The following is a 15,237-nucleotide window of genomic DNA, read 5'->3' on the forward strand; positions in this document are numbered from 1 at the left end:
ACTTTCCTCTTGTTTGAGATCTCTCAGCGTTTTTTGATTGAAAATGTTTGCTTTTCAGTACATGGCATGTTCTGGAAGGAATAGGCACTGGGTCAGGGTTTCGGTACTTTCAGCCACTAATTGTAGCTCTGCCACTATCCTGCTATGAAGCTTTGGGCCAGTCACTTTGCTAGGTCCAGACCTCCTTTTCCTTCAAGTTGTGCTTACTGATTTCACGGTTGAACATTTATTAATTTAGCTCATTTATTAATTTAGCTCATTTTTTATAGAACAGTAAAAGCTTCCATTTTACCCTTCAACCTTACTCCACTTTTCACACGGTTCTGTTTATCCAAAGGTCCATTGTACGTGATAGTAGAATATGCTTCCAAAGGAAACCTGCGTGAGTACCTGCGAGCACGCCGCCCCCCGGGGATGGAGTATTCGTTTGATATTAACAGGGTACCAGAAGAGCAGATGACATTCAAGGACTTAGTGTCATGCACGTACCAGTTGGCAAGAGGCATGGAGTACCTGGCTTCACAAAAAGTAGGTAGAACTGAGCAAATACCGCACAAAGCGGATGGTGCGTATTTGTTTGGCACTTTTTTTAGTTTAGTTTTGTTCTCATCTCGTTTGCATTCAGGAATTTGCTGGGAAAAGGACCGTTCTCAAACAAGTTGCATAATCCATACTCTTGAAAATCAGTGGGAAAATTCATACACTTAAAGTTTTTAATCTCTGTTTAATGACATTGCTAAAATGAGGCCAAGAATGGATCGTTTAAAGTAAATATTGCGTACATATCTGCACTTTGAATTCATAAGCACAGGTGGTCGCTTGATTACACAAGTCACATTACTCCACCCATGAGACGGCAGGCACCATTTGCCTTCTGTTTCCAGTCAAATTGACCAAATCAGCTCATGTAGTAATGTAAAATAAATTAATTCAGTTAGTGAAAGGATTTACAGAATGATAACAGGCAGAGTTGAGAAGACCACAAGATACCAGGGCAAAAATTGTCAACAGAAGAGGCCAAAATAAATGGAGTGAATTAGTCACTTAAATTAGGCACTTTACTTAAAACTGGTGTTTGTCAGGAGAGCAAGCTTGTTGAAAGAATTTATTTATCCTGTCGTGTCCCTAGACACTTATTTCTTCAACTTTTCTTCAAACTTTTTTTTTTTAACCAGTAATTTGATTAAATTATAGTTATGAGACCTTAAATAGCCCTTTATAACTAGCTCTGTAAACATATTGTGGCTTGGTGGACAAGCAATCATGAATACTCTGGGTGGTGTTTGGAGCAAATGGCTAAACCAGAGCACCAGATACTGATGATAAGCGCTTCCTGCAAGTTGTGGAGTGGTTAGTGGTTAGTGGGATTTGTACCGATTGCCAGTCGTGTCCACTCCCAGTATGGAGCTGTTTTTAACCAAGGACCAGAGCTGAATGTAAACTTCCATTCCTGTTGTGTGGAGTCATGTTTTTTTTTTTTTTATTGCTTTTCTGTACTGGTAGAGGTTAGGGGGAGGGTGAATCAAGGAGTAATTTTGCTTTTATCCTTTTGTTTTGAAATAGTAATTCTCAATGCAGTATGGTAGACAGGGAGACATGCATGACACCAAGACAAAATCTTCTAATGAAGTAAGCATGAGTATTGTATTAGGTAAAACACCTTAGGATATCTCTTTCTAAGATTAATGAAACATTTGCCTGGCAATGAGCCATGTCCCAAGAAAACAGAACTGTTGTGAAAAGAAAAAATAAATCTTTTGATTGGCAAATCTTGAGAACAGGCGTTCACCTGAGAAGCTCTGAAAGTGCTGTTGTAGGACGCTGCCAAGAAGGTGTGCGCTCACACAGATGCACACGGTAGAACCATTTCATCCTCGATCCAGTTCCTTTGCAAAAACACTTGATCGGCGCTGCGCTGAACTTGACAGAATGTGAGGCATTGCACAAGGCAGAGAGAAAACAAAGGCAGCACATAGTAAAACTGTGCATTCCAGTTCTTCAGATATCCCACCATTTCTGTTTGTATTTCACTAGTTCTTTTCCCCTTAGGGATCCATTTACTGAGCTGGAATAAGAAGAGAGCTGGTCTTCTCACGGTATTTCCATCATGCAGGAGCTGTGAGAAGGCCAGTGTTCTTGTTATTTCAATCCAATAAATGGCTCACTGAGACCAAAAAAAGAAAGAAAAAAAAAAGGCGGGGGGGGCAGGGAATAAAGAAAAAATTTTTGCCTTACAAGCAATTGTACATTGGAAATGGGATGTTGTTCCTAAGTTGGGTGGATGCTTTTTAAAATTCTGTTGACGCGTCCTCTCCATCGTTCCAGTACTGCGCAAGAACGACAGGGGAGCTCCAGATACAGGGGCTGGCGCAGAGGATTGCAAAGAGACAGCAAATCATTAGGGCCAGAGGGTCAGCTATGAAACCTGTCAGATACGGAAATCAGTAATGGCACCGTTTTGAAGATAGGAAGAGTCTCGGCTGTGAAACTGTAGGGTATGAAAAAGCAGAAATGTACTGACAGAAGGTGACCGGGTTTGAATCATTTGGTGTATTCACTCAGAGGTGTTGCATGCTATTTGAGATGCTCTGTGGTACCCCCAGCCTGCCACCCTGGAAAGGCACGGGTCTGCTGTAGACCCTGTGTCATCCCTGGCAGTCTCATCAAGATACCTCGGATGTCACAGGGCATCTCAGATGACAATGTGTACCTCTATTTGGGCAACTGAGTTGAGTTCCTAGGGTCTCAGAGGATGTTCTTGTAGGGTCTGGGAACAGGGACAGGGAAGTAGGTTGGCCTATGTTGTTTCCGCTACTGTAGCATTACTGACGCTGAATTAGGAGACTGATTTGATGCTGAAAACATGTACTGTTGTCTGGTCCTGCGCCCATGGAGGCATTGCTGGAGCAGGTTTTTCCTGGAAGTTCCCCATGACTAACCCAGTGAGGAGCAGAAGCTTTGTAGGCTCATTTTACCCATGCAGGATAAGAGATCTCAGAAAGTTGCTGGGGCAAGTTATAATGCAAGAGAAAAATTGGGTGTTGTACAGTTTTTTGTAGTGGTTCAGGCCAGCATGTCTATACACATGCTGAAATAAAGAGGACAACATAAAGAGTAATCCAAAATTGAGGAGAAAAAAAAAAAAAAAAGGATATTTAACTTGAAAAGAAGTAGAATATCCTGGGGGGATTCCAAATGCAGTGTTTCTTACCATGCCGCTGCTGCCATCAACCCTAAGAAGGCTGCTGAAACACAGGAGTAATATCCAGAGCAGTCACAACGTCCTCTCAGTGTCAAGAATCGCTTGCAAGTTTTCAGGATAATGCTGACATGAAGGAAAAATCTCTGAGGAGATAACATTTCTAGTGTCAGTATCAAAGCTGTTTAAAAAGCAAACAGCCCAGCTCAGATTGTGGGTTGGGTTTTGGGGTTTTTTGGGGTTTTGTTTTTTGGGTTTTTTTTTTTGTGTGGTTTTTTGGTGTGTTTTGTTTGTTTTAAATTTTTTTTTTAAATTAAATCATTATAGTCTCATGGTTGAAGTAAATACACACAACCTAGACATCTAGTTTAAAATTATATACTGTGGATATATCTCATATTAAGATCTTTTATGTTAAAAGTGGTTGCACTGATCCAGACTGTCAGGTTTTAGCTCTGGTGAGAAGATATAATTAAAGCGAAGCGACTTAATAAAACGCTCATTAACAGGATTTGTAATGAAAGGGCTGCAATACCTGTACCTGGGCACGTGTAACGGAGAGTGAATCACAAACAGCGTGGCACGGTTTGAGTCACCACCCAAGCTTTCAGCCTTAGCAAAATATAAGTCTTAAATAAACCAGGCTTTTCTAAGAGGCTGCTTAGGGCCGTCCTTCAACCTGGAAACACCAGCTGAGGGGATGGATTGCAGTAATTAAGACAATCATATTTCACAGGCTTGTAGTAAATGTGTGACTTTCCCACCTAGTGATTTAGGTTAAAATCTGTAAAGGAGACTTAGTTATCACATAGAAGTAATTTCACTTTTACAGCAGTTTATTTCAGTGAGCCTTTTTTTTTTCTCTCTTTTCTTTTCTTTCCAGTGTATCCATCGAGACTTGGCTGCAAGAAATGTTTTGGTAACTGAAAATAATGTCATGAAAATAGCAGACTTTGGTTTAGCCAGAGACATCAACAATATAGATTATTATAAAAAGACTACTAATGTAAGTGGATGGTTTTCTTATCTCTGGAAACAAGTGTGTGTTTCAATGATTCACTGCAAAACTATGGTTATAAACTTAATGGGCTTCTTGTACAGCAGCCTCACTTTTCATCACAGACAGAAAACAGGGATCAAGGACATAAGTGTTTCTGTCCCCTCTTACAGTGACAGTTAGTTAACAAGATAACCAAAGAAGCTGTATGTTGTATGATTTATTAGAAATGCTAAAATATAAGAATTGTTTTTTTGTGTGTCCCTGACTCCAATCACTTGAAATAAGCGGAAATATTCCTGTTGATTCCAGCTCATTTTCTGCGAAGCCTAGGATCTTGAAAAGCACTGTATGAACAGTGCTAGCAATAACCATAATAAAAATCCTGTTTATGTGTGGTAATGCCACATACAGCTTTATGCCTTTTGCCTGTACTTAGCTTGTTATGTACAAGTTATGGCAGTAGTATCAAAGTGGAGCTAAAGGCTGAGAAAACTGATTTTTTTTACTCCTCATTCTGTCACCGTTTTGCTTTATCAAATCAAGAAGATAAAGCATTTCAGGTGTAGTTATTGCTGCCTGGTTTGAACAGCTTACACCTCCTTCTCCGGGCATCTCTTAAGATCCTGATGAACTACACTTGGGTTCTGATGGGAACTTTGCAGAACTCATTCAGTTCTACAGACTTTACTATTTTGTATAAATATTAATTATTATTAACAATCATGTTAAGTGGCTTATCTATGAAAATAAAGCACTAAGTGATTAATGGCATTTTAATGGTAATACCTGCCTACTTCCAAAAGACAGAGCGACCAGGTATGGGTACGTCAGTACGGGAGGGAATCAAACCTTCTTCGTATCACCTTCAGGGCGATTCCTGGGCTCCGAGCAGAGCAGGCTGTGTGTGCAAAGCCACAGGCAGTTGTGACTGAGCTTTGGGTCACTGCAAAAGGTGGAACAGGAAAACAAAATTCTTGGATTTAGCGATCAACTTATTTTTGCAGGCAAGCCTATTTTTCGGAGGATTGTTGACTCTTTTTTTTTTTTTTTTTTGTCTTTAAAGAGCCATAGTGGAATAATCGTTTTAATTTTGATCTGCTTATCCTATCGTTCTCCTAGCAAGCAGTCTGGGGACTTTTTGGGAGCCCTCAATGCTTTTAATTTTATCTTCAATGTTTATGTCCATTTTTCTTAACAGCCTCCCTACATTAGCCCATTTTACTATTTTTTTTTTTCCCTGAAAATTTTAAAGGTAAATTATGTGCTGGTTTGCATTAGCAGACTGTTCTCTGAGAATCAGTTAATCTTTTTTAAAAATTGGTGTTGGAATCATCCTGTAAATTGCTACCATTTAAATTTTTCTTCCCTTCCCCCCTCCAAACATACAGGGACGGCTTCCAGTAAAGTGGATGGCTCCAGAAGCTCTGTTTGACAGAGTTTACACGCATCAAAGTGATGTGTAAGTGGCCTTATTTGAATGGGGCTTTGGGGGTGGGAAGGAGGGTTGTTTTGGTTTGTATTTGTTGAAGTTTGGGCTATTTTAAGTTTTATTGGGCTATTTTATTTTCCTGTTGTCCTTTACCTTTAAGCGTTTTCATTCTGTTTCACGTATTAATAGATGGAAGAGGACTTGCCCTTAGAAAGTGAGGATTTTATGGTAGACTGCTAACCAGTGCTCTGTTACTAATCTGCCCAGCTTCAAAGCACATGAAAGGTGGAAAATGCTAACCTCCTTCTGTCAGTGCGGAAGTTTCCCCCCTTGAACTTATTTACGGATGTGCGGCTACAAAGAGTCTATCTAATTTGCTTGGCTTTTGACATACTCTGGACTTCCTTCAGGTTTAAAAAAAAAAAAAAAAAAAAAAAAAGAGATAAAAGAAAGAAAGAAAAGAATGTTCCCGAGAATTCTTTATAAAAATTTGTGATAAGATTAGGTATAAGAAAACATAGGCTGGATATACCAGAAAAACATTCTCTGATTTTTAGAAGTGGTGTTGCTTCCCAGCCGTACTTCACATGTAGTAGGAAACCACTGGGCTCTGACACTTAAAATCTTTTAATGTGCGCACAGAGTCGCTGGCTGATGCAACCGCTCAGGATTTATTCTGCTTCCTATTGCAGTTCCCTAGGCCCATCTACAGTACTCGTGTGCGTTCTGCTTGAAGCAGATGTGTATTTTTTTTATGCAATGCAGATGAATATCTTACAGTTTTTATTTCTCCGAGAGGAGCTATTAACCGTAAAGGGCTGGATGCTTCCCAGCACAGGTGTAAAAGGTTATGCATGTCAGTGGAGGGTTAAGAAGAAAAAGGGCAGGGTGGAGAAAATAAGAGGTATCTCCTCTTTCTTTAGCTTGGGTGCACTTCCCAAGCTGCTCTCTCCTTAAGGAAAGCATTTACTGAGACTTTTTCTTGCCGTCTTTACATTATTTACAAAGGAAACTATATAAACAGGTTAAGGGTGGATCAAGCTTTTGTTTTAAAATAACATCTTGGCAAAATATTTAAGTGAATGTGAAGTAAACTACTTGACTGGTTCAGGACTGAAAGTCAGTCTGAGCTCCTCAGCAGCCACGGAGCACGAGGATTGCAGTGCTGGAACTTGAGGCTCTTGGCCCCATGGTGGCTTTGAAGACGGCTAAAGATAATATTATTGTAAGTTTGTGCAAACAGTTTACTAAAATACCCTGCTGCAAAGCTAGGAGAGCTGCAGAGAAGCTCAGGAGCCAGTGCAAGCTGTGTGCTGTTGCTCACCTGGCAAAGCCGCCTGCCAAGGAGCCCCAGGTTGCCAGCAAGGCGTGATGAAGCAGGCTCTGGAGGAGGTGGCAAGCAGGCAGGAAAACTGGCTTGAAACGATCCTACTTCATTTCCTAACAAAAATGAATTAAAAAAAGAAAAAGAGCAGAATGATGCAAAATATTTTTGTTTTGAACAGCCTGCTTTTTCCACAATATCCCGCCACATAATTGCCAGCCAGCTCAGCTGTGAGTGTTCTGTAAATAATTAAGCTGTGAAGGCGCAGTTCTTTGCAGTAGGCTTGGAAACTCAGGTGCTCAGAGCACACCAGACAAAGGCGAAGAGCGCGTCTGAGAACATGCTCGGGTCAGCGCCCGTCGCTGCCCGTGCACCCGATGCGCTTCACAGATCGGTGTCCTGCTCAGGGCAGTCAGAGTTGGGCAGATGCTGATTTAAGCATCTCCCAAGAGGGACTGGCAGTCGTTGCATCTGCTGCAGACGCACCTCTGTTTCCAGCAGTAAGGCAGATCTTCTAATGCAGTTTTCTCTTTGATTTGTAGTTGGTCATTTGGTGTGTTAATGTGGGAGATCTTCACGTTAGGAGGATCGCCCTATCCGGGAATCCCAGTGGAGGAACTTTTTAAGCTGCTTAAAGAAGGGCACCGAATGGATAAACCTGCCAACTGCACCAATGAACTGTAAGGACCCTTGTTTGCTGTACGAGGATGGAAGGGCACAAACTGTACTGAGTTCGTATGGTTAATGCTACCCCTGGCAGAATCAAACATTTTCAGAATTGCTTGACTCTAAAATTGTGGATATGTGTGTGTATAGATACGTAAAGAAAAGGTCTCCAGGAAATGTTTGACAGGATGTTTTACATACTCTGCTGTGATCCCATTGAAAAAAAGAAGAGATCATCTACAAGCTGGTCTTCGTCAGTGTTTTTACACCCATATTTCTATTATTTCAATCTCATTAATGTGAAAATTCCTGAATGGCACACATACCACTAATCATGTGTAAGGTACATCAGGCTGCTTTTGTACACAACAAAATACATCTGGGAACTTCTGCATTAACACAGCATTATCTCCTGGTGATGAGGGGAGAGTGTTTTCCCTTTCTGGTATTTCAGTATAGCCCTTAACTATTTTCAATTTTTTTCCCATTTTAATTTCTTCGCTTCACAAAGACCACAATCCCTAACATGCAAAAATATTTAAGCATGCATAATTTAATACCATTGAAATTCCTGGGACAGAAGGCTACAGAATCAGGTCCACAAAAAGGTATTTTAGACACTGGGCAAGAGGGATACAGGGGTAGCAATGCACCTTTGAGGGAAGGGAGAGTATTGTGCAATTTTGGGAAAGTCAGGGGTCCATGTGTAGGGCTGTGGGTGCTTGCTGCTTTCCTTGTGATGAAGAACATCGTTGACTGTATACGAAAAGGTTTACAAGGACGCGTGATTTTAATTAAGCCAAGAAAATGTGTAATTCTTACAGCTATATGATGATGAGAGATTGCTGGCATGCTGTGCCTTCACAGAGACCGACTTTTAAACAGTTGGTAGAAGACTTGGATCGGATTCTCACTCTCACAACTAATGAGGTAGGTAAATTGTTTCCCTCCATAAGCTGCTGATCAGGACAAATGGTTCAGGAGACAGATGGAATTTATTCAATTATGAAATCCTGCTCAAGTTCTCTTCTTATTCTGTTTGTCGTTGTCCTCTGAGGTTACACGCAGCTAAACTGTGTATCCTATGAAATCCTCGGTTTCTTGCCATTACGCCTTGATTTATGTAACTAAACAGAAACACATCTTTAAAGTGTTTTTGTTTATTTCTCCTACCATCTTTTGATGTTTTTAGCGTAGCAGTACTCAGGGACTACATGTGGCAGGTTGAGAGGCAATGTTTGTGTTTCAACGTGAGTTTCATGTGAAGGAGAGATGTAGAGTTCACAGTGTTTTTCATTTATCGACTCACTTTGATTCCCAGGCATGATATCTAGGTCAGAAGAGGAGAAATCGTCAATGGTAGGTTTCAGATTATATGTCTGAGAGTGAATTAGGTTCAGTGAAACGTCTCTCTGTGGAGGGAACGAGGACCCACGGGGAATGTGCGAACAGCCATCCAATTATCCAAAGGTCCTGGCTAACACTGCTTCAGGTTGGGATAGATGAATGCAAAAAGGCTTTATTTGAAGAGCATTCTTTCAGAGGTCTGAGATATTATTAGTTTTAGCAAGGAACACACTGATTAGGGTATTCACGCAGGAATCGGTTCTCTTATCGCTAAATCTCATGCACCTTTGAGAAAGATCACAAGGAAATGTTGATTCTTTTGGTGGAAACTTCTTTTGAGAGAAAATGCTTGGTGGCCCAGAAACATTTTACAAATTCCTATCATTTCTGAGAAATTATATATATAATGGGAGGGGAAAAAAAGAACAAAACCCTTACAGGGGAAAGTTGCAACAATATGTTTTGACCATTTCAAAATAAATTTTTCAGGTTTGCTATGATTATAGCACTGTCTTATGGGGGGCGGGGCAGAAAATATTTGAATATTTGAATCGCTTTATATTGGTCCTCAACATTACTTTTTGATTTTTCAGAATTGTTGGAGAAATAAAAAAACGGATTATTAAGCAGCATTAGGAAAGGCTATATGCAATAGAGATGACAGGAGAACCTGAGTAAAGAGATGCCATTTTTTATGATCATCGTTTGCCCAGTAGATTCGGTTGAAAAAGATTTTGGCTTCAGTAGCAGCTATAAATTTATCTGGATTCTGCTTTGTAAGGCTTAGTCTAAGAAGTGGCACCTTCAGGGATGGCTCAGAGATGAGGCAGGAATATGCCTACGGAGTCGGTAACACAGCTCTGCATACCGTTACCATTTTCCCCTCATCCAGCACTGACTGCATCTTTTCCTGCCTAATTTATATATGATTTCACAAGACCGGTTGGAGTTGGGCTGGCTGCCACTGCGGAGTGCTGGGTGGCTTGGACTGGATATGCATTTGCAAATTCAAGAGGGAGGTTCTGGGCTGCAGTTCTGAGCCTGGGAAAGGATATCGCTTTCTTTTTTGTGTGTGTTTAACCATCTTGCCTTCCCAGTTCTGTACTGCTCATGGACCTGGAATGATCTCAAAGGTAACCTGAAAAGGCCTTTAGGGTTATGTAAATTACTTTAGACTCGAATCATAGGAAAAACGGCTGGAAAAAGCTCAGGAACATATCCAGTCCATCTGATCGGCCTACGGCAGGATCCACTATACATTTGTCATTCCTGACAGATGTTTATGTAACTTGTCCTTAAAGATCTCCACTGCTGTATTTCCGCATCGCCCCTTGACAGTCTGTTGCTTTGTTTCATTAGCCTTACTTCTTGAAAGTTTTTCCTGATCTCTAATCTTTCAACATAAGATATTGCTTTTGTCCTATTTACCCTGGACAAAGCAAGCAAATTGTTTCCCTTGTCTTTGCAGCACGTTTTATGTTCCTGAAAACTCATCATGTTCTCACTCAGTGTCTCCTGAGAACTCTGTTGTGTCCCATTTTCCTCCATAGCTTGTGCTTTTCAGACCTCTGATTTTGTGTAATCTGCACAGGTTTCCTGAAGTGCGGGTCCTTCAGGCATCAGTCTGACAATATTTCTCCTTATCCACTCCACAGTGGCACTTTCCCTTTCCCCCAAACATGACACTGTTGGTACAGGGTCAGCCTGGTTTGTCCAACAACTCAAAAAATTGCTAGGACAGCCAATAGTATTTTTTCTGCATTTGTGCAAGTAATTATTTCTGCTTAAATGGTAATGTTTTGCTCCTTTCCATGCTGAATCATCACCTGTTGGGTTTTTTGTTGGTCTTTTGTTTTTTTTGGGAGGGGTTGTTGGTTTTTTGTCATTTTTTTTCCCCAGAAGACCCTATTCCCCATGTTTCCCAGAGTAGCGTGCAATGTTTCCCCGATCCACATGAGCAGAAGACACCAAGAGTCAGCCTCATAGCTGTGTCGTTATATCAACCCCAGGAACCATCCTGATACTGGAAACTGCTTATGTCCCTTTATGTGACTCTGGCCCTTGATATTGGATAAGGAGGCTGGAGAGGGGATAAGAATCCCACCTTAATACTGAATTCATAACTGCATTGTATCAAGCCTTTTGATATGATGAGCCATGCCTGATAACCCATGAGAAAGCCCTGTTTCTTCAAATACTGGAATACTTTCTTCTTCTGTCTGTTTAGAAAGCGGTTGGTTATTTCTGGTCATGTAGAACTCATTTGCTAATATATAAATAAGGGTCAAGATTGTCCTCGTGGGTCTTTTAAAAGCCTAGGCAACGAGATAGGCAAGAATCATAGATGCAAACTACCTTCTCTTGCTGCCTACTGTATTTGTTGGCATTTTAAAACTTACATTCCCCCCCTCTTTTAAAATGGTGACCATTTTTTTAACTTTAATATGGTAATGATTGGATTTCTGACTTAAAATATGTTAACCAAAGAACTAAATTACCCCAAAACTAAGCACAGCAGCATAAAATACTGACTGAGGTGGAAGACTTGTCTCGTCAGTACGATCATAACTTGTGGTTTAGCAAATGAAGAGATTGCATTTAAATGAATGCAGCTGCCTTTAGAAGTTGAAAGAGAAGGAACATTTCAAGGGGAAAAATAACTTTATTCTCCAGCCAAAACTGTTGTTTCTAGCAAAAGAGCCTTAACCCAAAACTTGGATTCAGCAGATATTATTTCCTTTTTTAATGACTGCTTTGGTCATGGCTACTCTGGGACACACACACATGCACATACACATGAATATGTAGTGTAAAAAACCCAAATCTAGTGTATTTAATTTTGTTTTCCTTTCAGTTCTTTTTTTTGCACGTATGCCACTGCATGTTTAAACACAAATTTAATATCACAGAATATAAACCAGATATTCAAACTGACCAAAGGAATATAAAGTTGGAAGTATCTTTCCCTCTCCAAATCATTACCATGTGCTAAAGAAAAATGGTTCTATTTAGGATGAAATTTCATTTTTATCATTGCGAGTGAAAAGTCCTCTTTTGATGTGGTTGGCATGTTTATTTCCACTGACGTGGCTAATGCTGGTGATGTTGGACTTCAGAAAAGTACCGTGTTATTGGTTTGGTTTTTCTTTCTCTATTCAAGCCCCTTGTTTTATGAGATATTTAAGCAACAGGCAGTTTTGAATGCAATTGTGTTACAGAAAGGAGTGTAATTTTTAAACTGTTCTTTTACCCACTATATATAATCAAGCCAAATCAGAGCAGTGGTAATGTGTTATTGTCAGTTACTCCCTGTCTAAAAATGCAATTTATTCCTTTTGTCGTAGGAGTATCTGGACCTCAGTGGACCTCTCGAGCAGTATTCACCTAGTTACCCTGACACAAGGAGTTCGTGTTCTTCAGGTGATGACTCTGTTTTTTCTCCCGATCCAATGCCTTATGAACCTTGTCTTCCCAAGTACCAACACATGAATGGAAGTGTGAAAACATGAAAAGAAATCATACAGAAGAATAAAGAAACAAGAACATCAAGCTACCTACCATATACAAAACAAAATCTTTTCTCCAGGACCTTAATGTTTCTGCTTGTACATATGAAATATGGAAGAAAAAAAAAATAAAAAAGGAAAAAAAAAAAACCAACGGCTTGGAGGAAAGCAGTCAGAACCTACATAAAGAATCTCATAATTTGCAACTTTGCAATATTCCCAACAAAGAAGAATGTTTATGAGCTGTGTCTAGATACCCATCACTATCAATTTTCTGGCTTCCTGTAAGCTGCAACAGACTTTGTTTGTACAATGGACCAGTTGGACTTGAGGCAAACTCTGGGTCTGCCTTTCTTGTTTATTTTGTAATATTTGGAGAAAATATATGTTGGCACACACTTACAGAGCACAAATGCAGTATATAGGTGCTGGATGTATGTAAATATATTCAAAATATGTATAAATATATATTATATATATTTACAATGAATTATTTTTTGTATTGATTTAAAAATGGATGTCCCAATCCACCTAGCAAATTAGTCTCTTTTTTAACAGCTATTTGCTAAATGCTGTTCTTACACAGAATTTCTTAATTTTCACCATCCAAAGGTGGAAAATACTTTGCTTTCAGGGAAAATGGTATATCATTAATTTATTAACTAATTGGTAATGTACAAAACAGTTAATCGTTTATAGGGTTGTTGTGTTTTTGTAATTTAAATGGCATTTCTATGCAGGCAGCACAGAGAACTAGTAGATGTATTGCTCAGACTTTACTAGTTTTCAGATCTTTAAAAAAAGAAATATTTACAGTATATAACTAATTTGGGGGAATTAAACTTTTGATTTATTTGTGTTTAAAAACTGCAGTGTCAGATGATTATTCTTATCAAAACCAAATCCTTTAACAAGAAAGTCTATTATTCTCAAAACCTGTCACTTTAACAATGTAACTCTTTAGCAATGTTTCCCATGGCCAAAAAGCAGAATCATTACACACACACAAAAAACGAAGAAAATATTACAGAGGGTTCCTAAAGCAAGGAAAGACATTAATTTGTCTATAACCATAGCAGAATGTACTGCTCTAAAAGGAGCTGAGCTTCTACCCGGAGTTGCACATGCATCAAATTAACCACAGTTCTCTTCCCTGAGTTGGATAATAGGTTCCAGATCTTCTGGCCTGGATCTTTTGCCTTTTAGACTATCCCTCTATTGTAACTTAAGTTAAAAAGAGAGAAGTTGTTTATAATGACAATTTGCCATAGGAATATCAGCATCTTTTTAAGGGATTAATTCATGCTGACTCCAGTATTTCCTTCTGATCCATTCCATAACAGGAGGTATAGCACTGGCCTCTGCTAAAATATCACTGTTGTTTGTATCTTTTGACGGAAGTCTTGTGTTTTTCCTTTCAGAACACTCACACTGATATGGCCATGCAATATGAATGCAAATTACACTGTTTTATGTGGTGGTGTTTTGTTTTGTTTTGCCTTTTTTTGTTTTTTTTAATTGGGTAAAAGAAGTATTAAAATCTGTTAACTTTTGTACTGACAATAAAATGTTTCTACAGATATTAATGTTAAAATTACAAAATAAATGTCATGCAGCTTATTTTTCCTAATCCTTTGTGTCATACAAAATGGTTTTCTGAACATCAAGTGATGGAACACATCCAGAAATGCTTTCTTTTGACCTTATCATAGATCCTATATTACAAAGCAATGCTTTCAGGAATAATACTTTTGCCTCTGTCTTACAAAATGTCTGCTCATGAATAACATGGGTTATTCGAGTAAACATACATACAGTCTTTGGTGTTTGTGGGGTGGATGCTATTTGCTGGAAAATGGTTTGAAGTGTTCAGTGTAGACATAAAATATTTTCTCTTTTTATTTAGTCAGGCTGTATCCTTTAATTGGTGAGGTTTCTTGTTCATATTAGAGAGGTTGGAGGCCCATTTGTGTAGGATTTAAAAAAAACATAACAGATGGAAAGACACAGTCATCATGGAACAGTATAAAAGTTTTTGGTTTGTTGTTTGGGGTTTTTTGTTTGTTTGTTTGTTTGTTTTTGTTTGTTTGTTTTTGTTTTTTGGTTTTTTTTTACTTGAAAACAGAAGGAAGACACACCAAAATAGCTAGTGCTGGAGACAGAAATGGGAATTTTATGCTCACGTTACTGTTGCAGGTTAGCCAGAAAAGCGTTGTTGAACCTGGTCTTCGTCACATGCTGTAAAAGCGCTCCAGACACCAAACTATTCCTTGGTTTCTTTTCGTCTCTTTCTACTTTGACCAGGGATCCCATACCAGTCCCAAGAAACTTTCTAAAAAAGTGCCTGTTAAAAACTGGTGTTTTCCAACTAAGAATTATCTGATTGAAAAAATTCCCACTGGCTTTACGAAAAAAGGACAATTCCCTTTCCCCGCAACATCTATTCCTATTAGCAGCAATGGTAGCTACTGTCTGCAGAAATCGCAATATTCTTAATGACACACGTCTGGTTTTAAGATTCTCTTAAAGGCTATCGGAAGATCTTGAATCTTGCTCTGCTCGTATTGAAATGCATTTAAAAGCATCTTTACAACTTTGATAACTTTTTAAAATAAAAGTATGTAAACACTCAGAAACATGATGGAAAAGAGCTATTAAATAACGTAAACTTACTTGGTTACCCTGATTTTGTTCTAGATGGTTTATTTGCTTTTCCTTGGTTCATTTTTGGTTTACCTCTCAAAAGATTTAGATTTGCACCTTGGA

The 15,237-nt window shown here is 39.1% G+C and overlaps 1 protein-coding gene across 6 annotated transcripts in view; it reads left to right on the top strand.

The window, feature by feature from the left end:
- FGFR2 (fibroblast growth factor receptor 2) overlaps positions 1-12,474 on the top strand; it is a gene marked incomplete at both ends in the record, with an annotated part of 81,397 nt that extends 68,923 nt beyond the window's left edge. For all 6 annotated transcript variants that reach the window (XM_082310626.1, XM_082310627.1, XM_082310631.1 and 3 more), the window contains 6 exons: positions 338-528; positions 4,083-4,205; positions 5,588-5,658; positions 7,495-7,632; positions 8,443-8,548; positions 12,310-12,474. In XM_082310626.1, coding sequence (XP_082166752.1) covers positions 338-528; positions 4,083-4,205; positions 5,588-5,658; positions 7,495-7,632; positions 8,443-8,548; positions 12,310-12,474 — 794 coding nt within the window. The remainder of the gene's footprint in view (positions 1-337; positions 529-4,082; positions 4,206-5,587; positions 5,659-7,494; positions 7,633-8,442; positions 8,549-12,309) is intronic.
- Between the last annotated feature and the right edge of the window lie 2,763 nt (positions 12,475-15,237).

Source organism: Platalea leucorodia, assembly GCF_965183815.1.
Source record: "Platalea leucorodia genome assembly, chromosome: 4".
In the NCBI taxonomy this organism is placed as follows: Eukaryota; Metazoa; Chordata; class Aves; order Pelecaniformes; family Threskiornithidae; genus Platalea; species Platalea leucorodia.